Source organism: Bos grunniens, chromosome 22 (genome assembly GCF_055505025.1).
Source record: "Bos grunniens cultivar Pamir isolate PY7600 chromosome 22, Bosgru_T2T1.0, whole genome shotgun sequence".
Lineage (NCBI taxonomy): Eukaryota > Metazoa > Chordata > Mammalia > Artiodactyla > Bovidae > Bos > Bos grunniens.
Window position 1 is genome coordinate 60321861 of NC_141186.1, and position 25346 is coordinate 60347206.

General features: G+C 57.3%; 1 protein-coding gene and 1 long non-coding RNA gene across 11 annotated transcripts; one reads left to right on the top strand and one right to left on the bottom strand.

The window, feature by feature from the left end:
* Positions 1-106: 106 nt before the first annotated feature.
* On the bottom strand, positions 107-8899 carry LOC147348780 (uncharacterized). Its single transcript, XR_015151930.1, has 2 exons — positions 8128-8899; positions 107-535 (listed from the first exon to the last, which is right to left on the bottom strand). It is a non-coding gene; the product is annotated as an uncharacterized LOC147348780 (long non-coding RNA).
* A 142-nt stretch (positions 8900-9041) lies between these two features.
* TPRA1 (transmembrane protein adipocyte associated 1) lies at positions 9042-19268 on the top strand. Of its 10 annotated transcripts, XM_086368883.1 has the most exons (12): positions 9683-9956; positions 10707-10799; positions 14163-14286; positions 14449-14581; positions 15407-15493; positions 15579-15651; positions 15781-15860; positions 16231-16341; positions 16430-16490; positions 16778-16880; positions 16975-17055; positions 17538-18110. In XM_086368883.1, the coding sequence occupies exons 2-12, from the start codon at positions 10736-10738 to the stop codon at positions 17776-17778; spliced, it is 1158 nt and encodes a 385-aa protein (XP_086225009.1). In that variant the 5' UTR covers positions 9683-9956; positions 10707-10735; the 3' UTR covers positions 17779-18110. The 10 variants fall into 10 exon arrangements, 8 of the variants coding, with proteins under 8 accessions (XP_086225008.1, XP_086225003.1, XP_086225011.1 ...); XM_086368882.1 differs by lacking the exons at positions 9683-9956; positions 10707-10799 and adding an exon at positions 9042-9168; XM_086368885.1 differs by lacking the exons at positions 9683-9956; positions 10707-10799 and adding an exon at positions 9330-9467.
* Positions 19269-25346: the final 6078 nt, after the last annotated feature.

Genomic DNA, 25346 nt, shown 5'->3' on the forward strand with positions numbered 1-25346 from the left:
GTTGAGACGCTGCAACCCGCGGAGGCAGTGAGGACCAACCTCCCGTGCCAGCTGTGCGGCTTGGTCACTCTGGGGCCATTTGACAGACGAGGCAACGGAGGCTCAGGGCTCTGTCTTACTGTATTATGTCAACTGCTCCGAAAGTTCAGGCTGAACGCTTCAAGCGCCGAAAAGGCAAGGGTGCTAGGAGGCTACGAGGTTGGGGTGCCCTCTGGAGGCAGACGAGATGCAAGGGGGCGTTCCAGGTAGCAAGAGCCTCCCGCGCAGAGACGTGGAGAGCGGGGCGCCCTGGCATCTGCAAGCACTTCCCTAGCTCCAGGTAGACCGCTTGTGATGTCCTGGAAGGGACAAGACGACGACGTTGGAGACTCCAGCTCACAAAAGGCAACCAAGTCTTTCTAGAGAACTGGAACTTCCTGCGGACAGTCGACAGCCCCCTGGGTTCTAGGAGAATCCTTTAGGCTGCCAGGGATGCAGGAGGATGGAGGCAAGTTAAAAAAGTTACAGTCAGTTCCGAATCTGCGGACTCAACCAACTGGGTGGTTAGAAGAAAAAAAAAAAGACAATTCCAAAAATCAAAGCTTGGTTTTGATGTATACCACTTAACTATTTATATGGTTTTTACAGAGTATTTATACCTATTTGCATAGAATTTACATTGTATTAGATATTGCTCAGTTCAGTTCAGTCGCTCAGTCGTGTCCAACTCCTTACAACCCCATAAACCGAGCCTCTTGATGAAAGTGAAACAGTGGAAAAAGCTGGCTTAAAACTCAACATTCAAATAACAAAGATCATGGCATCCGGTCGCATCACTGCATGGCAAATAGATGGGGAAACAATGGAAACAGTGACAGACTTTATTTTGGGGGGCTCCAAAATCACTGCAGATGGTGACTGCAGCCATGAAATTAAAAGACGCTTGCTCCTTGGAAGAAAAGCTATGACCAACCTAGACAGCATATTAAAAAGACATTACTTTGCTGACAAAGGTTTGTCTAGTCAAAGCTATGGTTTTTCCAATAATCATGTATGGATGTGAGAATTGGACCATAAAGAAAGCTGAGCACTGAAGAATTGATGCTTTTGAACTGTGTTGTTGAAGAAGACTCTTGAGAGTCCCTTGGACTGAAAAGAGATCCAACCAGTCCATCCTAAAGGAAATCAGTCCTGAATGTTCATTGGAAGGACTGATGCTGAAGCTGAAGCTCCAACACTTTGGCCACCAGATGCAAAGAGCAAACTCATTAGAAAAGACCCTGATGCTGGGAAAGACAGAAGGCAGGAGGAGAAGGGGATGACAGAGGATGAGACGAATGGACGGCGTCACGGACTCAATGGACATGAGTTTGAGCAAACTCCAGGAGATGATGAAGGACAAGGAAGCCTGGCCTGCTGCAGTCCGTGGGGTTGCACAGAGTTGGACACGACTGAGGGACCGAACAACAACAAGGTATTGTAAATAATCTTGAAACTACAGTATACAGAAGGATGTACACTGGTTATATGCAGGCGAGATGTACAGATACTGCACCATTTTATATGAGGAACTGAGCACCCTTGAAGTTTGTTGTCTGCAGGTAGCCGGAAACCAACCCCCGAGGACACAGAGGGACGAACATGCGGCCATTCTTCCTCCAGGCAGAGGCAGCCTGGATGGGGGCAGGGGAGCAGGGCGAGGCTGGAGCCCTGCTCTCTTGTGTGGTGAGCAAGCATCTCAGGAGGGGACCCTGGTAGGGGCAGGAGTGATCCCTGAAAGTGCAGATATCCAAGAGGCCTTCAGGAGGTAGAGTCTATTGGTCTTGAGGATCCGTTCAGTTCAGTTCAGTCGTTCAGTCACGTCCGACTCTTCGAGACCCCGTGGACCGCAGCACGCTAGGCCTCCCTGTCCATCACCAACTCCCGGAGTTTACTCAGACTCATGTCATTGGAGTCAGTGGAGGATAGCAAAAGGGAGGACCCAGGATGGAGTTGGAACATCCCCTGGAGGAGGGCATGGCTACCCACTCCAGTATTCTTGCCTGGGGAGTTTCATGAACAGAGGAGCCTGGCAGGCCACACAGTCCATGGGGTTACAAAGAGTTGGACATTGCTGAGCGGCTGACACTTTCACTTTCACCATGGCAGCAGGAGTCTGGTTCGGGAGACTAGGTGGGGGACAGCACCCCTCTGAGCTGGGGAACTCGAGGGGAAGCCGGGTGAGGAATCCAGCAGCTCACAGCAGTCAGCATGTTATCAACTGAGTGTCCGTGGGCCTGGGACTGGGCCGGGCTTAGCCAGGAGCCTCTGCTGCCTGGTCCCTCTGCTGAGCAGAACCAACCATGTCTATTATTTTGGGATCCCCGTTTGTTGGGGGCCAGAGTGAGGTACTCCGCCTGTGACAAAGGTCATGAGGAAGGAGGCTCGACATACGCAAAGGCGGGATAGAGCCTCAGGAGTCCCCCTGGAACTCCTCGAGCATCTACCCCCATAACCAGAGCCTGCCTACTTTACTACTTTGTGCTCACCTACACCTCTGACTTTATGGGGGGCTGTCCCCCACCACCTCTTTTGGAGAAGGAGTTAACTTAGAGCTCCAGTTTATAATAATTCCTGGTCGTGATAAGAGTGTTTTAACCTACAAACTCCTCTGAAGGTTCTCTGGCCTGCCTGACAGGCTTGTCCGGCCACATGTGATCGCTCACAGCACAAGATGCTTTAAACCTTCTAAAAACAGGTTCCTTAGAAAAGTTAGAAAACTATTAGTATAAGTATAATGGGCTAATTAGAAATTGTGTTGGTGAAGGGTTTTTCATTTGTTGAGCCAATGTTTGTTGCTAAGTCTCCACATCCCCTGCCCTTACACACATTAATGAATATATAGAAGAAATAAGTATTAACCTTTGATATTAATCACGTTAGACCTTAGGCTAAGTAAATTCTTTCCTTAACTAAAACCCACTACATCCTCACCCTGTAGGAATGTAACTTTACTTGGGTGGCGTCTGTTTTGAGAATAATCAGCCCTGGAGAAATAAGTGTCCTGATTGACTGACCGCTGTCACAAGGAGAGGGTCGTAAATTGTCAGCAGGCCCCCCTGGCCAGAAGATGATGTAACACCCCTAAGACCTCTGTATACATTTGTATGAAGCACATACATACTTTTATCAAAGTCAGGACTGCTGACCCCGCGTGACTTTTGCATAACATCTCAGTGTATAAAAGTAGACCATGGAAAATAAAGAATTGGGATCAGTTTCTCGAAATACTGGTCTCCCCATGTCGCTCTCTCTCTCACTCTGGCTGAGTCTCCATCTGGAGCGCGGAACCCACCATGCTTACTAATTATGCCTGGGCTTCTAAGATCCGACCGGGGAGGCCTCAGTGTCTCCTCTCCTTCGGGAGAACGGAAGGACGCCTGCGGCCTACGTAAGTGGTGCAAACTTCTTGTCTTGAAGTTTTATTGGTCTCCCGCGTAAACCAAGCTACTCAGCCTCTTTTCTCCACTGAATTTTCCTACTGAGCTATCCTTATTCTATTACTCTTTATATCTTTAATTAATATCTAATTGAAGCTATTGTATCCTGATCCTCGCCTATGCCGTCTCTCCTTCGAATACCCTGGATCAGCCGGGGCTGGTCCCCGGCACCCGTTGCTCTCAGGGAGCCCAATTCTGCAGGAGCTGCCCCCCTGTTGGCCATGCCTCGAGAGGCTCACCCCCTGCAAGCCTGATGTAGGGCAAGCGAGACACCTGGGGGTCAGATCTGTGTTTATTAAGCCCCGTTCATGGAGGCTCACCGCTGCCCTGCTCTGTCCTCTGTGCGGGGGGCACGGCACTGAGCCAGCGTGCCTCTGCCCCGAAGGGAGGAGGTGAGGATAATGTAAAGTAATGTGTGCCCTCATTACTCCACAAATAAGATCCCACAGAAACCTCCAGTGGGGTCACAGCTCGGAGCACAAAACCCATCCCCGACCTCCACCCCGCAACTGTCCCATCTCAAACAACACGGGTGGAGAGCAGGTCACTGTACTCCACCTCCCCTCCTTCCTGGCACGGGGGTCAGAACTTTCCTGCGCCTGGAGGTCAGAAGTGGCTGGGAACTTGTGTTGCCAGTTACAGGTGAGCAGGGGTGATGCAGGTAACCCCAGGGCAGAAACTCTCAGAGCTGCCCATTCAGGGATGCAGGCACCTCCCGGAGTGCTGCTTCTGGGGGCTGCTGCAGAAACGGCACTTTGACCAGGGTCCAGGCTGGGAAGGGCAGATAAACTGAGTCCCACATGGTCCCAGATGGTCCCAAGCTGCTGCCTCCTCACCTGCCCCTCGTTTCGAACAGGAGCTAGGCAAAGACTGGGGCTGATCTCATTCCAGCCCAGCTGTGGAAAAAGTGTGGCGTCACGGGTGTGTATCTTGGCTTACTGTGATAAGTGGGTACTTACGAGGTGCGCCAGGCCCTGAGTCAGGCTCCGGACACTCAGGGCATGTGATAAGCACGGCTTTATCATCACAACACGGACATTCTACTTAGGGGAGGCTGATGCTGAACCAGGAAGTGACTAAATGGACACGATCCTGTTAGAGAGACTGTGCTGGAGTAAGCAGATAAGGGCTTCTCAGGTGGCTGAGTGGTAGATTCCACCTGCCACTGCAGAAGTCGTGGGTTTGATGCCTGGGTCAGGAAGATCCCCTGGAGAAGAAAATGGTAACCCACTCCAATATTCCTGTGAGAAACTCCCATGGACAGAGCATCCAGGCAGACTGCAGTGCACAGGGTCACAAAGAGTCAGACAACTGAGCGACTGAGCATACACGCACGCAAGCACACAGATAGGGCGGGGGGCCCAGGAAAAGAGAACTGGGCGTGGCTTTCCTGACATAAGACAAGCCGTTTTTGGTCTAAGCCACTTGGGGATCTAAGACTGGCCACTGTCCTTGCCCTGGACCAGGTTTCAGTAATTAATGATGTTAACGGAACACAAGAATGCAGAGACAAGCTGTTATCAGGCAAGAGAAGTAACAATGCTAGACGGTACATCAGTTATAAATATGCCCTGTTTTGTTTCAATGGTAAAGACAGGCCTGATGACTTGATCACCAGGCCAAGTGGAACCTAAGGGATGGTCTCTGACCCATATGACCTCAATTAACTAAAGCTTGGATAGCCCAAGACCCTTCACGAATATGCATATACCCTTAACTTAAAATAGGGCTTCCCTGATAGTTCAGTTGGTAAAGAATCTGCCTGCAATGCAGGAGACCACGGTTCAATTCCTGGGTCAGGAAGATCCGCTGGAGAAGGGATAGGCTAGAATGGGTGAATTTAACTCAGATGACCATTATATCTACTACTGTTGGCAAGAATCCCTTAGAAGAAATGGAGTAGCCATCATGGTCAACAAGAGAGTCCAAAATGAAGTACTTTGGTGCAGTCTCATAAATGACAGAATGATCTCTGTCTGTTTCCAAGGGAAACCATTCAATATCACGGTAATCCAAGTCTATGCCCCAACCAGTAATGCTGAAGAAGCTGAAGTTGAACAGTTCTATGAAGACCTACAAGACCTTCTAGAACTAATTCCCAAAAAAGATGACCTTTTCACCATAGGGGACTGGAATGCAAAAGTAGGAAGTAAAGAGATACCTGGAGTAACGGGCAAATTTGGCTTTGGAGTCCAAAATGAAACAGGGCAAAGGCTAATAGAGTTTTGCCAAGAGAACGCACTGGTCATAGCAAACACCCTCTTCCAACAATACAAGAGAAGACTCTACACATGGACATCACCAGATGGTCAACACCGAAATCAGATTGATTATATTCTTTGCAGCCAAAGATGGAGAAGCTCTATACAGTCAGCAAAAACAGACCGGGAGCTAACTGTGGCTCATGTCGTGAACTTCTTATTGCCAAATTCAGACTTAAATTGAAGAAAGTAGGGAAAACCACTAGACCATTCAGGTATGACCTAAATCAAATCCCTTATGATTATACAGTGGAAGTGACAAATAGATTCAATGGATTAGATCTGATAGAGTGCCTGAAGAACTATGGATGGAGCTTCGTGACATTGTACAGCAGGCAGAGATCAAGACTATCCCCAAGAAAAAGAAATGCAAAAGGCAAAATGGTTGTCTGAGGAGGCCTTACAAACAGCTGAGAACAGAAGAGAAGTGAAAGGCAAAGGAGAAAAGGATAGATATACCTATTTGAATGCAGAGTTCCAAAGAATATATCCAAAGATATATCCAAAGATATATTCTTTGGATTATCCAAGGAGAGATAAGAAAGTCTTCTTCAGTGATCATTTAAAGAAATAGAGGAAAACAATTGAATGGGGAAGACTAGAGATCTCAAGAAAATTAGAGATACCAAGGGAACATTTCATGCAAAAATGGGCTCAATAAAGGACAGAAATGGTAGGGACCTAACAGAAGCAGAAGATATTAAGAAGAGGTGGCAAGAATACACAGAAGAACTATACAAAAAAGATCTTCACGACCCAGATAACCATAACGGTGTGATCACTTACCTAGAGCCAAACATCCTGGAATGTGAAGTCAAGTGGGCCTTAGGAAGCATCACTATGAACAAAGCTAGTGGAGGTGATGGAATTCCAGTTGAGCTATTTCAAATCCTAAAAGATGATGGCTGTAAAAGTGCTGCCAGCAAATTTGGAAAACTCAGCAGTGGCCACAGAACTGGAAAAGGTTAGTTTTCATTCCAGTCCTAAAGAAGGGCAATGTCAAAGAATGTTCAAACTACCACACAATTGCACTCATCTCACATGCTAGCAAAGTAATGCTCAAAATTTTCCAAGCCGGGCTTCAACAGTACATGAACCATTAACTTCCAGATGTTCAAGCTTTTAGAAAAGGAAGAGGAACCAGAGGTCAAACTGCCAACATCAGTTGGATCATCGAAAAAGCAAGAGAATGCCAGAAAAACATCAGCTTCTGCTTTATTGGTTACGCCAAAGCCTTTTACTGTGTAGATCACAACAAACTGGAAAATTCTTCAAGAGATGGGAATACCAGAACACCTGACCTGCCTCCTGAGAAATCTGTATGCAGGTCAAGAAGCAACAGTTAGAACTGGACATGGAACAACAGACTGGTTTCAAACTGGATAAGGAGTATGTCAAGGCTGTATATTGTCACCCTGCTTGTTTAGTTTCTATGCAGAGTACATCATGTGAAATGCCAGACTGGATGAAGCACAAGCTGGAATCAAGATTGCCGGGAGAAATATCAATAACCTCAGATATGCAGATGACACCACCCTTTTGGCAGAAAGTGAAGAGGAACTAAAGAGCCTCTTGATGAAAGTGAAAAAGGAGAGTGGAAAAGCTGGCTTAAAACTCAACATTCAAAAAATGAAGATCATGGCATCCGGTCCCATCACTTCATGGCAAATAGATGGGGAAACAGTGGCTGACTTTATTTTTGGGGGCTCCAAAAATCACTGCAGATGGTGACTGCAGCCATGAAATTAAAAGATGCTTGCTTCTTGGAAGAAAAGCTATGAGCAACCTAGACAGCATATTAAAACGCAGAGACATTACTTTGCCAATAAAGGTCTGTCTAGTTAAAGCTGTGGTTTTTCCAGTAGTCATGTATGGATGTTCGAGTTGGACTATAAAGAAAGCTGAGCGCCCATGAATTGATGCTTTTGAACTATGGTGTTGGAGAAGACTCTTGAGAGTCCCTTGGACTGCAAGGAGATCCAGCCAGTCTATCCGAAAGGAAATCAGTCCTGAATATTCACTGGAAGGACTGATGCTGAAGCTGAAACTCCAATACTTTGGCCACCTGATGCAAAAAACTGATTCACTGGAAAAGACCCTGATGCTGGGAAAGATTGAAGGCGTGAGGAGAAGGGGACGACAGAGTATGAGATGGTTGGATGGTCTCACCGACTTAATGGACATGAGTTTGAGTAAACTCCGGGAGTTGGTGATGGACAGGGAGGCCTGGCTCACCGCAGTCCATGGGGTCACAGAGTCAGACACGACCGAGTAACTGTACTGAACCCACTCCAGTATTCTGGCCTGGAGAATTCCATGGACTGTATAGCTGATGGGGTTGCAGAGTCGGACCCCATTCAGCGACTTACACTTGCATTAATTTGGGAAAGATCCCAGGTGATCCTTACCTGCTGCAGATAATAAATCCCACCTCGTCCTGCTCTTTACCTTGGTTGTGTCTTTCAGTCCAGTTCAGTTCAGTTCAGTCGCTCAGTCGTGTCCGACTCTTCTCGACCCCCATGAATCACAGCACGCCAGGCCTCCCTGTCCATCACCAACTCCCGGAGTTCACTCAGACTCACGTCCATGGAGTCAGTGATGCCATCCAGCCATCTCATCCTCTGTCATCCCGTTCTCCTCCTGCCCCCAATCCCTCCCAGCATCAGAGTCTTTTCCAATGAGTCAACTCTTCGCATGAGGTGGCCGAAGTACTGGAGTTTCAGCTTTAGCATCATTCCTTCCAAAGAAATCCCAGGGCTGATCTCCTTCGGAATGGACTGGTTGGACCACCTTGCAGTCCAAGGGACTTTCAAGAGTCTTCTCCAACACCACAGTTCAAAAGCATCAATTCTTTGGTGCTCAGCTTTCTATAGAGTCCAACTCTCACATCCATACATGACCACTGGAAAAACCATAACCTTGACTAGATGGACCTTTGTTGGCAAAGTAATGTCTCTGCTTTTGAATATGCTAACTTTTTGAATATGTCATAACTTTCCTTCCAAGGAGTAAGTGTCTTTTAATTTCATGGCTCCAGTCACCATCTGCAGTGATTTTGGATCCCCCCAAAATAAAGTCTGACACTGTTTCCCCATCTATTTCCCAAGAAGTCAGCTCAACACCCCCAGAAAAAAGAATCCAGTTTTGGGTAACAGCTGAGAAGGAAATGAAAGGGCTTTGTGTTACAGAGACTGGCCAGCTACTTTGCCTAGGGTGTCAAGCGGAAGTGTGTGTTAAGTGACAGACCCACAGGTAAGGAAGCTTGGTGTAGTCAAGTAAGAGAAACAGGGAACCCAGAGAGGAGCGGGTGGGAGGGCTGAGGATGAGGAGACAGGAGGGGCCAGGCCAGGCGGAGCCTCGTGGTGGGGACAGAGGAGTGAACCCCGCACAGACACAGGAGGAGAAGAACAGGCTATCTGGGAGGGCTTCCTGGAGGAGGCTGCCTGGAGGTAAGCAGTGAGGGAAAGCAGGCCAAGCCCCAGGCCTCGGTCCTGTCACTTCCTGGTCCTGTGACTTCGGGGGAAGCGCTTAACGCCTCCGCCCCGGGGTCTGCTCTGCGAAAAGGGACGTATGACAGCCGGCCTGCAGGGCGGCCTGGAGGCGGAGGGTTCGTCGGCAGGTGCGAAGGGGCCGCGCCGGGCCCGGGTGGGGGCTAGTCCTTGGGGCCTGGAGGTCACCGGGCCGGAGGCGGCGGAGCGTCTCCCCGGACTCTGGAAGAGGGGGCGCTGCCGGCGGCGGGCGTGAACAGGTAGGTCGTAGAGGGATGCGGACGCGACGCTTGGCGGCCGCGACGCTAGGCGGCCGAGAGGGCCGCGCACGGGCTCTTTAAGAGGCTGGGGGCCGCCCCGCCTCCCGGGGACCCGATTGGCTCCGTCCTCTGCACTCGCCCCGCCCCCGTTTCGGCGTAACTCCGTTTCTATTGGTCGCTGCCGGCTGGGGGCGGGTCCCCGTGCCGCCGCGGGCAGGGACGGTGGCTGTTTTTGCAGTTTTGGCTGAACGCAGAGGACGCGCCTCCCTTCCGGGTCGCCGCTGCCGGGAGGGCCGCGCGGGGTCAGGCCGATCGCGTGTCCTGATTGCGTCTCCCTTCCCCGCCCGCCCGCCCGCCGCCCGGTCTCCCGGGGCCGGCCTCCCGCGCCACGCTCCCCGCGCCACTTTCCCGGCCCGAGCGCCGGAGGCCCAGGCCCGCGGCCTTTGGCGGGGTCCGCGCCCGGCGGCGGATGGGCGGCCGGGGCCCCAGGTAAGTGGAAGCCCCTGCTCTGCCCCAGCTGCGCGAGCCGATCCCGAACGTCCCTGTCCCGCCTCCTGCCGCCGGGAGTGGGCCTCCCGCCCAGAGGCAGGCCCAGGGTTCCCGGGGAGGCCGAGCTCCCGGACCCTGCGTCCTACGCTGTGCGCCGAGACCGTGTCTGGAATGGTCACCTCTGGCTCCCGCGTCCGAGAGGGTCGGGGTGTGGGAGGTGTCTCCTGGCAGGGCAGCGGGAAGTTACCTGTCCTCCCTGTGTGCTGGGGACGGGGCCGTGGGGCCTCCCGGACTGTCCTCCCACTGTCCAGAAGGGCTGGGCCGCCCTCTCTCTGCTGCTGGACGTTCATCTGTCCAGCTCACTACTTTGGCTATCCCCCCTAGAACTGGGTCATGACACGCCTGGGCTGGACGGCCCACAAACACAGACACACAGCTGAGGGCCATTTCAGATGGAAGGGGTGGTCAGGGAGGGCTCCTGGTGCGACCTGGCCGGGGCCCGGGAGAGCACGCAGCCTGCCAAGTCGAAGGGAATCTGCAGAGGTCAGGCCAGAAGGCACAGGGCTGTCTTCCATCCTGGGGGCTCCTGGTAGGGTCCACCGCCTTCCCCAGGACTGGAGGATAATGGTTGTGAAACATTCCTCACACAGTTTTGGTTCAGGATTGAAAGCTCCGTGAGCAGCTGGGGCCGGCTGCCCTGAGGGGTGTTTCCACAGCAGCCTGTCTGCTCAGGGTTTTCTGTTTCTGCAGGGCTCCCATCCAGGACCTCTGGGCCACACATGGTCAGTCCCACTGCACAGACCAGGGAGACCCAGAAACTCAGAGAGGCCAAGGCTCAGAGAGGTAGGGCCCTTCTGGCCCAGGTCCAGCACACAGGGCCCACGCCACTGGCACGATGCCCACAGGCTGGCTGCAGACGGAGGGCGAGAGGGTGGGAGGAGGTCTCTGGAATGGCAGCGAGGGCAGGAGTGTCCTCCCCAGGTGGAAGAGACAGTCTGTCCCAGCATCCCTGGTCCTGAGCGGCGCAGGGCTGCCTAGGGCACTCAGCGTCCCAGGAAGTCCCCCTCTTTCCACGCCCTCCACCAGCCTGCCCTCCTGGCCCCTCTCTCCTGCAGACCCCTTGCTCTGGCATGGCCTGGAGATCACCTGTTGCGGGGGAGGGGAATGGGGGAGCCTCCGACGGTCCCCCTCAGCCTCCTTCCGACTGTAATGGGACAGCGGCTGGCCGCCCGCTCCTGGAGGCCGGGTGGTGGCCCCACGTGTCAGCACGCAGAAAGTGCGGGCCTGGAGCGCCCACCGGAAGGGAGGGGTGTGCTTGTCCTGTTGCTGGTGTCCCAGCTTCGGTTATTTTGTGAGCTCTGACACACCGTGGCAACCTGCTGTGAGTTGTGTGACCCACACCCCTGCCCGCCCCAAGTTCATTTGTTACCAGCACTCCACCCTGGATCAGGCCCGGGGGCCCTGTGTCTGCAGGGGAGACACCGAGCCCTGGGACACTCCCCCTGGGAGGGGGCCCGGGCCCTGGAGGTGGGCTCGGCTGTGGGGGTCTCCTCTTCTGCTGCTACTACAGGGCAAGCAGGCCGGGGCGGGGGAAGTAGGCACAGCAGGCACCTGCCTTCCCTAGCCCAGGCTCCGAAGTGAGTGGGGCTTGCACCCCGTGAACCGAATCTTGCCCGCCCACACGCCCAGCTCCCACTCTGGGGGGAAAGCGGCAGTCACCCTGTATGTGTGGTCCTGTGCAGACTCCCTTCTCTGCTCTTGCCTGATCCTTCCAGCAGCCTTGCTGGTGGGGATGCTACAGTCCCGTGACACTGAGAGAGGGAAAAGACTGGCCCAAGGTCACAAAGGCAGCACCTGGCAGAGCCAGAAGGTCAAGCTGGGGATTTGTTAGGACTTCAGAATGCAAGGTGCTCCCCAGGGTGGGGCTGGGGAGCCTAGCTTCAGGCATGGCTGGATCCAGGGGCTCCTGCCCGGTACTGTCTGTGTCTCTCCTCTGTGTTCCTTTGTCTGCTCTCCTTCCACGTGGACTCCAGTGTGAACGCTCCCTGAGGTTGCGGAGGGGGCATTGTAAGTCATACCTATACCCTGTGCACGGAGACGGGGGTCCTGAGGTTTCCCCCAGGAAAAGGGGGTGCTGGCCACGCAAAGCCAGGAAAAGTCCTCCAGCCACACTCCCACTCTGTCTGGCCGCTGTCCACCCACGGGCTCCTCTCGGCTGTGTGGGGGTCCCTGCAGGACATGAGGCAGCCCTGAAGCCACCCTGCTGAGGGGCCCGCACTGACCACGCGCCACCCCCTCTGGAAACCACTGGCTTACGGTCAGTGGCTTCAGCTTCTGGTGCTGGTGAGGGGCCTTGTCGTGAGCACAGGGTGTCAAGGAGGTCCTGCAATGATGGAGCACCTACTTAGCAATCGTGGGGACACTGTCCTCACCTTAGCAATCCCAGGGACACCCCTCTCACCTTAGCATCGCGGTGACACCGTCTGCAGTCGGCCGGGCCGCTGCAGGCACCCCGAGGCTCAGGTCGAAGCCTAGAATGAGCCTCCCCTGCCCTCTGCCCTCACCCCTCCATGGGTCCACCTGCAAGTCCTGCTGGCCGACCCTCCCAAAGGGGTCCCGGGTCCCACCACGCCACCCCTGCTGCCGCCCCCAGTCGGGCTGCTGTCCTCGTCGGCAGGCCGAGCACTCCATCTCCCCGCCCCCATCCCCCTGCTTTGGTGCCGCCTCCACCCGTCTCCCTCCATCCCTCCTGTTGTGCTTAGAGGGAGATTGGCTGACCTGGCCCCCGCCCTGTCTCCTCTCTCTTCCAGCATCAGTGTGCCCTGTGCCCTTTGAACAGGCCAAGACCATTTCTGCCTCCTGCCTTTGCCTCCACTGCTCCCTCCCCGGGATGTGCTCTGCCCAGATTACCCCAGGCCAGCTACTTTCAGTTATTTAGATCTCAGTCCAAATATCATTCTGTCTGACAACCCAGCCTGGGCATTCTGGCTTAGCTACTGAACAAAGGCTGAGATGACAAGGTGGACAGGAACTGCCACCTGCTGCACAACAGTCTGTGCAGGCTCACCTGCTTGTCTGAGACCCAGACACCCTGTTACCCTCTGTTCCATGACTTCTGCCTCATGGTCCAGAATGGCTGCTGCTGCTCCCACCACCACACCCACAATCCCAGGCAGTGGGAAAGGAGGAGGGCTGCCCTGAAAATTGGCACATCTTGCTGCCCACACCCAGCTGGATGCAACTTGGTCACACGGCCACAGCCAGCACGAAGGGAAGCTGGGAAAGTGGTCCTGCTTCTGGGAAGCCATGTGCCAGCTAGAATCCATGGCTCTGGTACAAAGCAGCATGGACGCTGGGTACCCCAGCAGTCTCTGCTGTGTTTCCTGTCATTTTGTTTTGTTCCCCTCCTGTTTTCTTCTCAGCACGTACCTCTGGAAGTTTGGTTTGTAGCACGGGTGCTTTAATACCTTTAATCCCCTTTAACACCTCCTGGCCTCCTCATTAGGTTGCCAAGGGGGACTGATCCCAGAGCTGCTGGTGGCCTGTGTGGGAGGGAAGGATAGAGGGTTCTGAGCCCCTGGTCCAGGCCCACCCACCCCAGAGTCTCCCGAAGTGCAGGGGTGCCCCTGCACCACCACCCCGGCCTGCACAGTGGGCGCCAGCCCCCCGCAGGAAGTGTCCTGGGCTGCTCGTGCCGACCTGGGCACTCAGCACGTAAACGACTCACCTTCCTCGCTGTTGAAAACGCTGAAGCCATAACCTACCCAGAAAGGCGCCCCACTCACAGGCGTGTGCTCGGTGAACCGCCATAGCCAGCACACCCGCGCACTGACCCCGCCATGGGCCTGCCGCCCTCCACCGGGCACCCCTCCCTGGCCTCCACTCAGCGTGCTGCCTGCCAGGCCAGGACAGGGACTCGCTCCTGTTTGTGGGCAGCGTCCTAGTGTTGACTCAGACACCCCGCTGAGCGAGCATTCTGCTGATGGTGGCACTTGGGCTGCTCTCGCCCCGGGTTGTTGCGGACTGCCGGAGGCGGGGGCGCCGGGTCAGGAGCGCGGCCTGTTCAGTCATTGTTTTCAACGCTGGCATTTGTCACGTTCTGCTGCCGGGCCCCGCGCTCCCTGCAGACACCCCATCCTGCCTGCTGGGTTGGGGACCCCAAGACCCTGGTGCTGCTCACGTGCTGACTCTCCCCTCCCCACCCAGGGCTGGCTGCTGGCAGGATGGACACCTGGGACATGGGGGCCAGCTCGCCCCCGCCTCTGGCGCCCAACATCAGCGTGCCGCACCGCTGCCTGCTGCTGCTCTACGAGGACATTGGCACTTCGCGGTGAGGGGCACGGCCCTGCCCTTGAGAGGGGTTCCCTGTGGGCGTGTGTGTGTGTGCGCGTGTGTGTGGGGGGCAGGCACAGCCCTCTCTATTTTTGTGTGTGTGTGAGGCAGGCGTGCTGTGGTCCCCACCACTGAGCCACCTGCTGTGCCCATTTTCTAGGGTCCGGTACTGGGACCTCCTGCTGCTCATCCCCAATGTGCTGTTTTTCATTTTCCTGCTCTGGAAGCTTCCATTTGCTCGGGCCAAGATTCGAGTCACCTCCAGCCCCATCTTTATCACGTTTTATATCCTGGTGAGTTCATTCCAATTGGTGACAGAAAACCCAGTTCCACCTGGCTTAAGCAAAACAGGGAATGAGTAACTGTCTTTGTAAAGAATAACCAGCTTCAGGTACGGCTGCATCCAGGGATTAACTGACGCCATCAAGACCCTCTCTGCACGCCTGCTTGCCTCTGGCCTTACGTTCACATGCGTCCTCCACACACAGTACCAAAAGCGTCCAAGAGCAGCTGTGTGCTGACTTCCCTGAGCTGACCCCCTGCCAGCTGCAGCGGAAGGGCATCACTTAGTGGTTGCACATTGCAGACCTGGCATTACCTCTGAGTGGCCCGCCTGGGAACCCCTGTTTATCCCTGACTCGCAGGGAAAGAGACACTCTGGAGCTGGGAGGGAAGGGTCAGCTCAGCGAGACCGCATGGACCGAGGAGGGTAGTGGCCCCAGGAAGCAAACTGGGGAAGTATGACTTGAGGGAAAGGGAAGTGGGTGCCAGGTGGGGGATGCCCAGTGTGTTCTTACCTCTGGCTGTGCCGAGAGACCTTGGGCCAGCGGCATGGCCCCTCTGGACCTCAGTGCCCGTCCACCAGACGCGCTGCGGATCTTTTTAGCTCACGGCGCTGTGAGCACGCACCCAGTGGGAGCACACAGAGCTCCCGCCCCTGGCCGCCTGGCATGTGGCGGGCATGTGTACCCAGGCAGTGTCAGCCTTCCTGAGGCTGGACACGGTTTTCCAGGCTCAGGGGTCAGAAGGTACGGCCTTGCGCCCACAGAAACGATTCCGGGAGGGGTCGTCCCCCGGTGCGACGTCCCCCCCACCCTGGGTCCTCTCTGCCTCCCCAGGTGTTCGTGGTGGCGCTGGTGGGCATTGCCCGGGCGGTGGTGTCCATGACAGTCAGCACGTCAGACGCGGCGACGGTGGCTGACAAGGTGGGCCTGGGCCTGTCGGTGGGGGCGCTGGGCGCCAGGAGGGGGCGCCGGCCTCGGGGCTGACGTTCTGCCCCCCTGTGTCCAGATCCTGTGGGAGATCACGCGCTTCTTCCTGCTGGCCATCGAGCTGAGCGTGGTCATCCTGGGCCTGGCCTTCGGTGTGTGTGCCCCTGCGGCCTGCGCCCACCCCAGCCCCGCCCCCGGGACTGGCCCTGCCCCGGCCCCTACCCCGGGGCTGGCCCCACCCTGGAGCTGGCCCCGCCCCCTGACCGGGACATTTGTTCCAGGGCACCTGGAGAGCAAGTCCAGCATCAAGCGGGTGCTGGCCATCACCACGGTGCTGTCGCTGGCCTACTCCGTCACCCAGGTGAGGGGCAGGGGGCGGGCAGCGGGGTGCTGGGAGTGCACTGCCTCCGGTCATGGGTGGGGGGCGTCATGGGTGAGGCATCAGGGCGTCAAGTGCAGGGGCTCAAACGTTCAGTGCCGCGAAGGAATCGCCTGCAAGCCGCGTGCTGGGCGCCTCGGATTCTGATCCACCAGGCTGGACCTGCTGTTTCAGCAAGCGGCCAGGCAGCTCTGCGGGTCCCCCCAAGAGCCGGCATCCAGAGGGCCCTCTGCTAGTGGGGGACCCCCACCTGGGGGCGGGCTGTGGCGGAGAGGAGGCTGGAGCGGGGGACGGAGGGCCTTAGTGGGGCGGGCTGCGGGAGCCCCTGAGGCCCGCCCCCGCGCCCCTGCAGGGCACACTGGAGATCCTGTACCCCGACGCCCACCTGTCGGCCGAGGACTTCAACATTTACGGGCACGGGGGCCGCCAGTTCTGGCTCGTCAGCTCCTGTTTCTTCTTCCTGGTGAGCCGACGGGGGCTGGGGCTGCCCACGGGGCCCGGGCGTGCTGCTGAGGGGCTGGGCGCGCCGGTCAGCCCCGCTGCCTCCGCAGGTCTACTCCCTGGTGGTGGTGCTCCCCAGGACCCCGCTGAAGGAGCGCATCTCCCTGCCGTGTGAGCGCCCCGCGGGGGCTGGGCGTGGGGGGGGGGGGTTGGGGGTTGGAGAGTTGGGGGGTGGGGAGTGGTTGAGGGTTGGTTGGGGTTTTGGGGGTGGTTGGGGGGTTTGGGTTGGGGGTAGGGGGTGATTGGGGATGGGGGACGGGGGTGGGGGTGTTGGGGAGTGGGGGTGGGTGGGGGTGGCAGTGGGTGGGGTGGTTGGGGGTGTGGTTGTGCGTGGCCGGGAGTGCACAGCCCCGGGCAGGCCCTGGCCCCAGGCAGGACCTCACGCGCCCGCCCCGCAGCGCGCAGGAGCTTCTACGTGTACGCGGGCATACTGGCGCTGCTCAACCTGGTGCAGGGGCTGGGGAGTGCGCTGCTGTGCGCAGACATCATTGAGGGGCTCTGGTACGTGTGGGGGGTGGGGGATGGGGCGGGGGCGGGGGGCCCGGGGTGGGGCGCAGGTCCCCCCGCCACAGCCCTGACTCGCCCCTGCCCCCAGCTGCGTGGACGCCACCACCTTCCTCTACTTCAGCTTCTTTGCGCCCCTCATCTACGTGGCCTTCCTGCGCGGCTTCTTCGGGTGAGCCCCCCCGCGCGCAAGGGACGCGGGGTGGGAGTTGAAGTCAGAGGCTGCGGGCGGGGTCGCTTGCGCATGCGCACCAACTCCCCCCCGACCCCCACCGCCCCCAGCCTCCTGGCCTCTGGCTCAGGGCGCCTGGCGGTGCCTGTGAGAGCATGCTCGCGAGTGCACGCACACGTGTGTGCCCTGTGGGCGGTGGCGAGCGGGGCGGGCGGGGGTCAGAGTGGTGGGCGTCCCGTGCTACGCGCACCTGCAGGTTAAGGCCCGCCGTTCACCAGGCTGGACTCTGCCCACCCACTTGACGTGAGAAGGCAGGTGCTCCCCGGGTTCACTCGCTGGAGCTGGGGGGTTCACACGTGTCCCAGTGGACCCCAAAGGGCAAACAAGGAAGGGCACTGCGAGGGATGGGCGTTAGGGGCCCAGCCCCAGCAAAAGAGGGCCTTCTGGACTCACGGAGGCCCCCTGACTCTCTTCCCCACCAGCTCGGAGCCCAAGATTCTCTTCTCCTACAAATGCCAAGTGGACGACACTGAGGAGCCGGACATGCACCTGCCCCAGCCCTACGCCGTGGCCCGGCGGGAGGGCCCGGAGGCGGCCGGGGCGGCCAGCACGCAGTTCGACTCGGCCGGGGTGGCCTACCTGGACGACGTGGCCTCCCTGCCCTGCCACAGCGGCAGCATCAACAGCTTGGACAGTGAGCGCTGGAGGGCCATCAACGCCTGACGCAGCTGCCCCGGGGGCCGGACCGCGTGGGACTGGCTGTGGGGGGCGGGGGGCAGAGAGACCCAGCGGAACGGATGAGGGGCCCTGCCCACTCTCCGTCCCCACCTCTGTTCAGCCGAGGCCACTCCCCCTCCCAGCTCCCCCTGCCCCGCTCGGGGATGTGGCCCTGACCGTGTGTCCCAGGGCCGGCTGGCCGCCACCTCCCTGCAGCCTGGGCCCCAGAACTGGACTGGCCTCGCCTCCCACCCCTGCCCCAGAGCCCACGCCAACGGGTGGGCCGAAGTGTGTCTATTTTCCTGATCTGTTTTCTAATAAAAAGGACCAGGGCGGAAGGTGGTGGTGTGGCAGCGTGGAGGGTTGACGGGGCCGGGCGCTGCCCGTGCCCCCAGCGGTATGGTCCTCTCTCTGCCTGCCGGGCGGCTCTTGAGGACTCGGGGGCAGCATAGGTTTTGGGGGAAAGCAGGATCAGACTTCTGCCTCTCGCCAGTCCCCGCACTGGCAGGACTTCGGGGCGCCCGGCGAATGGTCTCCATTGCCCTCCCATCAGGACCAGCTTTCGGCTTCCAAGGAGCAGCTGTGTGCTTGCAGCTGGGAGGACGCGGGATGTGACTTTCCTTATCTCTCAGAGATTCCTTCTTATCAGCACTAAGAAAGCCTTAAGAGTTTCCAAGGCCAGAAACTAAAATTCCACTATTGGGCACCGAGAGGAGGGGAGGGGGAAAAGTAGGCTCAACAAGCCGGAAACATCGACGATGAGCAGAAGAGGAGGGGCAACGGGGTGGGCGGCGGGGGCATCGCCTCTGCGGGGAGGACTCCGGGTGCTGAGGGCGCGGCCTCAGCCCAGGGCTTCAGGGGCGAGACCCCGACCTCAGTAGCTGCTGGACTTCCGGGATTAAGCATCAGGGAGACAACGAGAGCCCCCGTGTCCCCTCCCTCGTGATCCTGCCCGGCGCCTGGGACCACGTGCCCCCGGCGTGAATCTCCCGTTTGTCACCAGAGCGCACACGTGTGCGTCCGCAGACCACGGGCTTTGCCTCAAACAAGCGAGTTCGCACAGCTCTTCTCCCACCTGCGGTCCTCACTCGGCTCCCGCCCCAGGCCCCGCCTCCCGTCTGGCTCTCCGCTGTGTAGGCGGAGCATCATCAACTTGTCGGTTCTGTTTTGCAGTGACTGGTGTGCGACGCCTGCCCTGCGTGTGTCTGATCCTCTGTGCACACGAGGGGCAGATCCAGGGGATGGAGGTCTGGGTTGTTCTCCCAGTGGTCAGGGCGATCGAGCCACAGACCCAGAGATCTCACACCGGGTCCTTCCTCACCCTCGCGGCTTCTGAGACCCCTCAAGGGGTCCCTGAGGTCAAAGCTATTCTCCTAGTAGTGAACAGGAGTGCACCGGGGAATTTTCCAGACCCGGCGGGCGATAACGTCATAGCTCTGATGGCTGATGGCATGTATGCATTATTGAAATTAAACTTTTGAGTATATAATTTCAAGTACATAAATGTTGGTAGACTTAACTCCCATCCAGGACGCTCGCTCCTCGCTCGGGAATTCTCGATCCACCTCAGAATAGTCACAGCTGGACCCCGCATGCAGCGGGGTTTGCCGAGGGCCTGTCATAGTCTGACCTGCCTGATCCATCGCTTGAGGGGACACTGAGCATCCGAGCAGGGAGTCCTTTCTGAGGCCAGGAGGGGTGGGAAGTCAGGGAGCCCGGCGCAGGTCAGACTCCGCCGCCGTGAGTGACCCACACCCTGTGGCCTAGTCAGACACAGAGAAGGGAATAGAGCACGCTTCCCTGGAGCATCGAGAGCCAGGGTGGGCACAGTGCCAGCCCCGCGATGCCATCCTGTGTGTTCCCCGCAGACGGACCTTCCTCCTGCTCGATACCCACTTGACCACCTCTTTGCAAACACTCACGTCGGGAAAGCACGTGGCTAGGACCGCACTGTCGAAACCACAGGCCCGTGGACGTTCTGCCGACTGTCCCATGGCGAACAATCTAGTTCAGGGCTAGACACGTGAGGGCTGGCTGCCACTGGGAGGAAGTGCTTCTCCTCACCCACTGTTCACATGCTAGTTACTTATATTTATTATTCAGAGGGAAGCAGGGACCCTGACTGTGAAAGGGGGCATGATCCTAATGACACAGCTAGCATGCTTGGTCACTCAGTCGTGTCCGACTCTGTGCGACCCCGTGGACTGCAGCCCGCCGGGCTCCTCCAGGGTTCTCCAGGCAAGACCCCCAGCGTGGGTGCATGACACAGGACTTCTCCCCAGAAGCCTGGGCGTAGGCCCACCTGTGAGATGACCCTCCCCAGTGCCGGCACCCCAGCCTGTGGCCCCGGAACTCCAAGCTTCCCAACGCTCACCTGCCAGCCATGTGGGAGGGAGACCACATGTGGCTGGGAATGTTTATGCTTACCAAGTCATTTCTTTTTGCAGCCGTTTAGTCAGATTGGTTAGGAATTGTGTGGGGACGTTTATTCTGGCGAGAAGGTTGGATGGGACCACCGACTCAGTGGACGTGAGCTTAAGCAAGCTCTGGAAGATGGTGATGGACAGGGAGGCCTGGTGTGCTGCAGTCCACGGGGTTGCAAAGAGTCGGACACGACTGAAGACTGAATAACATTGGAGCCTGTGGACTCCGATCCAGCCTGGCTGCCCGGCCTGTGAACTTCCCACTGGACACCAGAGGGCGCTGGGAAGCAGCCTCCCTGCTCTCCTCCCGGCCCCTGCCCCACCCTCTGACAGACAACATCCAGACCCCAGAGGCCTGGTCCCGATCAGGCGCTACCTTTAGCCCTCTCAGGTTCGACACCTGATACACTGGTGTGAAAAAAGCTATGTCTGTTGACCCAGATTAAGATTCATGTACCTGCTTGAAAATGTCTTAGTTGGAATTTTTCTGAACATGCGGTATGGAGAGTTGTCTTTAAATACTTGGGCTTCCCTGGTGGCTCAGCTGGTAAAGAATCTGCCTGCGATGCAGGAGACCCTCGTTTGATCCCTGGGTTGGGATGATCCCCTGGAGAAGGGAAAGGCTACCCAGTCCAGTATCCTGGCCTGGAGAATTCCATGGACTATACAGTCCATGGGGTCACAAAGAGTTGGACACGACTGAGCAACTTCCACTTTCTTTCTTTTAAATACTCGGTGCCACGCTTTCTTCTGTGCCTCGTGGACGCTGCCCCTCACCCCCTCTGTCTGTCCAGGTGAGCCGTGGTGGGAGAAAGCCGGCAGGTCCAGGCCAGGACACTGCTGGCCGGGGCCTCTGCTGGGAACAAGCCCGCTCTCCCTGAGGTCGGTTCCTCTGCTAGACGCTGGCCTTCCTGGCCCCCAGAGGAGAAGGGCGCTGGCCGCACGCGCTCAGGTGTCTGCAGAAGATATGTGCGCGTAGCTCCCGCCTGTGCTAGGCGCTGCCACGAGGCCCTGCACCTCCAAGGGCCCTGTGACCCTCTCAGCACTGAGCTTGGCGGATGCTGTCATTGTCCCTGTTTCACAGACGGGAAAACTGAGGCTCAGAGGATTTGGTGACCTGGCCAAACTCCCGCTGTAAGAAAGTGGTGGAGCTCTGGTTCTGACCCAGCATTGAGGCTCCGGGCCCAGGCTTTCCAGTGTCAGAACCATCAGACAGCCGGAGACTCTGGACAACCTCTTCCTGTCCGCCGCGTCCACGTGGGCTTGATGTCCTGGCCCTGCAGTGACGTGGGTTTCGCCCCAAGTCGCTGGGCCAGTTGGGCCGGATTTCTGAGCAGGGCGGGAGGGGGAGCGGGCCGAGCTGGGGCCGGGTGAGGCCCGCAGACCCTCGAGCCCTGAGTCCAGGGGAGGGTTGTCTTCTCAGCTCCCAGCAGAGGTGGCGACTCTGACTTGGGGTGGAGAGAACATGCGTGCAGCCCATGTGCACACCACAGCAGGTGTGCGGGGGGCCTGCTCCAGCCTCTCAGTGCAGGCCTGGAGACACACCAAGGCGCGCACACACAACGCAGAGCACACCCCTGATCTCGAGATCCCACTTCTGGGAAGCTGCCCGAAGCACAGAGTGTGGGGTGAGTGCCAAGACTCTGCTTCAAGGAATGTCCCTCTGTGTGGCTCCTAATCACGGCGCTGGCGGCACTTGGGGCCGCAATGGGGGTGTGTGGGTGGCGTGCTCAGCCCTTGAGCGAAATAAGGACGCAGCTTGAGAACAGTCTTGCGTGCCCGGCGCCCGCCTGGATGAAACCGAGTCACAGCCAGCGAGGAAGCGGGTCTGGCGTAACTGGGCTGGTGTCTGAGTCCGGATGGCTGTGGGCTTGGGGGCCCCAGGGGAAGTAAGTGATGCCGCGTGGTTACGAAAAACAGGGCGCTTTGAAGATGACGATGAATTCTGCGCACACACACCCTCCCCCAGGCAACCTTGAGGTGCGAAGGAGATCAAAGTCGCAATGCTGCCTTAAAGGCAGGCGGTCGGGGCAGCCATGGCGTCCAGGGGGGTGCAGAGCTGCGGTGAGGAGGGTGGGGCCCCGGACAGCCCAGGTGAGGAAGGTCCCCGCAGCACGGTGAGTGGGAACAAGACCCCCAGCACACATGGGCGCCTGCATCTGGGGAGCGGTGGGTGTCGGGGACCAGAGCGGGGAAGGGAGACTCCTGCCGCCCGCAGAGCAGTCCGCACCTCGAGTCTGAGCGTCATTCCTGTAAAACACAGAGGAAAAGGGGTTCCCCAGGTCTCAGGGCGGCACACGGCAGCGGGGATGTCCCAACACGCGGGCAGTGCCCACTGGGCCCACGCGCTCCTTCGCCAGCCTGCCACCCTCCCGTCGTGGCCCTGGGCTGGCTTCCCAGCTCTCTGCCGCTGCGATCCCCTCTGGCTGAGCTTCAATTTTCTGCCAGGCTGGCCCAGCCGCTGCAGAGCCGCCTCTGATAACACCCTGCATCAAAGAGCAGAGCAATTAGGCAATTACACTGTTTTCAATGGAATTTAGAGCTTGGTGTTTCCCTGGGAGGGCGGGGGACAGAAGGCAAGGCTAGTGACAGACTCAGGAGATGACACTCAGCCCTGCGGCCCTGGGGGGCATGGAGTCGGCAGACCCCACACCATTGTCCAGGCACGGGGACCCATAAGGACCTGGTCCTCTGGAGCCACGGGACACAGCTGACAAATACACAGACGACCCCAGGATGAGACGATCCCAGGATAAGACAGTAAGTCGGGAAAGGGAATGACTGGGGAACACGGCCAGCCAAGGCGGTCAGCCTCGCCAAGGAGCTCATGTTCCTCCCGGGAAGCTGGGAGGGAAGAGGCGGACACACAGCCTTCCCAACACCACAGAGGGCAAGTGCAAAGGCCCTGAGGTTCACGCCATCCTGGCCACGTTAGAGGTTAACACAGGCAAGGCAGGGAGTCTCGGGAGAGGCCGGCTGGGCAGCTGTGGCCCCTGCAGCTCAGGGCAACCCCGCGGAAGGCACCTGGACTGAAAGGGGCTGCCAGGGGCACCTAGAACCTTGCAGCCCTCTGCGTCCTGGCCCCTGAGGGCCGGTGCGGCTTCCCTGACAGAGCCGGGGGCGGGGGGAGGGCACCCCTGTGAGTGAGGGGGCGCTTCTAAGAGAACCAAGCAGCCAAGGAACACCCTCCTTGCCAGGTGGTGAGCTTCCTGTCCTGGGAAGTATTCCAAGGCTGGACGGCCCGCTGAGAGGGTCTGATAGAGGGCACTCCAGTGCTGCTGGCAGGACCCTGTCTGCTGCCCAGCTGGTCTGGGGGCATCCTCGGGGGTGGCTCAGGTGGCAACCAACCAACAGCCTGCCAATGCAGGAGCCTCAGGACACGGGTTCCGTCCCTGCTTGGGAGGATCCCCCGGAGGCGGGCATGGCAGCCCACTCGGGCACTCTCGCCTGGGGAGTCCCATGGACGGAGGAGCCTGGCGGGCTATGGTCCACGGGGTCACAGAGTCAGACGTGACTTAGCACACACATGCATGCACGTGCACTCTGCTGGGTGTGGCTTGTTTCCCCATTTCCTCACAGCCACACATGGATCTCAAAGCTTGACGTTGCTGGGAAGACACCTCCTCACAGGGCTTCAGAGCTGCCAGGGTTTGAAGCCCTCCTTTCCCTGTGCCTGACCGCCACTCCCCAGACAGGCACACGCCTGCGCGGTTTCTCAGGGCTCCTCCCACACGTACAAACACAGCAGCAGGCCCGCAGGACAGCCTCCCCTTCCTGCCGGGCGCTGCTCTGCTGCCTTCCTGGTTCTGTGCTGGCCCCTGGGCATCCGAAGCAGAGACTCTGTACCAGTTCCCGGGTGGGTTGTGCTCACACGTCACAGACACAGACCCCAGCTCCCACAGGGTAACCTCGTCATTCCGCGTGCCCGGCTGTGTCCGCAGGTCCAGTGTTGGCATGGGCTGCAGGGTCAGGGCCAGACCCTGCTGGACAGACAGTGTCCCGTCTGTGGGCGCTGCCGGATGCTCCCCCCAGCGCCATGGCCGGGACCTGATTCCCGTGTGTCCCGGCGCACAGAGTCTCTGGTCCTTCTTCTCGGCTCCCCAGGTCACGTGAGAGCATGGGCATCTGTCACGCTGGCTCAAGGCCTTTGAGTTTCCTTTTTGAAAAACCGTCTATTGCTGTTTTCTCCCCACTTTTGTTGGGCTGCCTCTTCGTGATTTCTAGGAGCTCTTCATATATTGATGAAAGTGGACCAGACCATGGCCTGCAGTCTACTATGTCTACTTCTACATAAAACATCCATTTCTGCTTTACTGACTATGCCAAAGCCTTTGACTGTGTGGATCCCAACAAACTGGAAAATTCTTCAAGAGATGGGAATATCAGACCACCTGACCTGCCTCTTGAGAAATCTGTATGCAGGTCAGGAAACAACAATTAGAACAACAGACTGGTTCCAAATCAGGAAAGGAGTACATCAAGGCTGTATATTGTCACCCTGCTTATTTAACTTATATGCAGAGTACATCATGAGAAACACTGGGCTGGAGGAAGCACAAGCTGGAATCAAGATTGCCGGGAGAAATATCAATAACCTCAGATATGCAGATGACACCGCCCATATGGCAGAAAGTGAAGAGGAACTAAAAAGCCTCTTGATGAAAGTGAAAGAGGAAAGTGAAAAAGTTGGCTTAAAACTCAACATTCAAAAAAACTAGGGTCATGGCATCTGGTCCCATCACTTCATGGCAAATACATGGGGAAACAGAAACAGTGGCTGACTTTATTTTTCTGGGCTCCAAAATCACTGCAGATGGTGACTGCAGCCATGAAATTAAAAGATGCTTGCTCCTTGGAAGAAATGCTATGACCAGCCTAGACAGCATATTAAAAAGCAGAGACATTACTTTACCAACAAAGGTCCATCTAGTCAAATCTATGGTTTTTCCAGTAGTCATGTATGGATGTGAGAGTTTTTCTAAAGAAAGCTGAGCACCGAAGAACTGATGCTTTTGAACTGTGGTGTGGAGAAGACCCTTGAGAGTCCCTTGGATTGCAAGGAGATCTAACCGGTCCATCCTAAAGGAGATCAGTCCTGAATGTTCATTGAAAGGACTGACACTGAAGCTGAAATTCCAATACTTTGGCCAC

Bases quoted from the DNA above. Each gene is read 5' to 3' on its own strand.
- TPRA1 (XM_086368877.1), top strand. From the start codon at position 9,042: ATGAGGAGACAGGAGGGGCCAGGCCAGGCGGAGCCTCGTGGTGGGGAC. The intron at 15,861-16,230 runs GTGAGGGGCAGG...GCGCCCCTGCAG, and splicing joins TGGCCTACTCCGTCACCCAG to GGCACACTGGAGATCCTGTA. The intron at 17,056-17,537 runs GTGAGCCCCCCC...CTTCCCCACCAG, and splicing joins TTCCTGCGCGGCTTCTTCGG to CTCGGAGCCCAAGATTCTCT.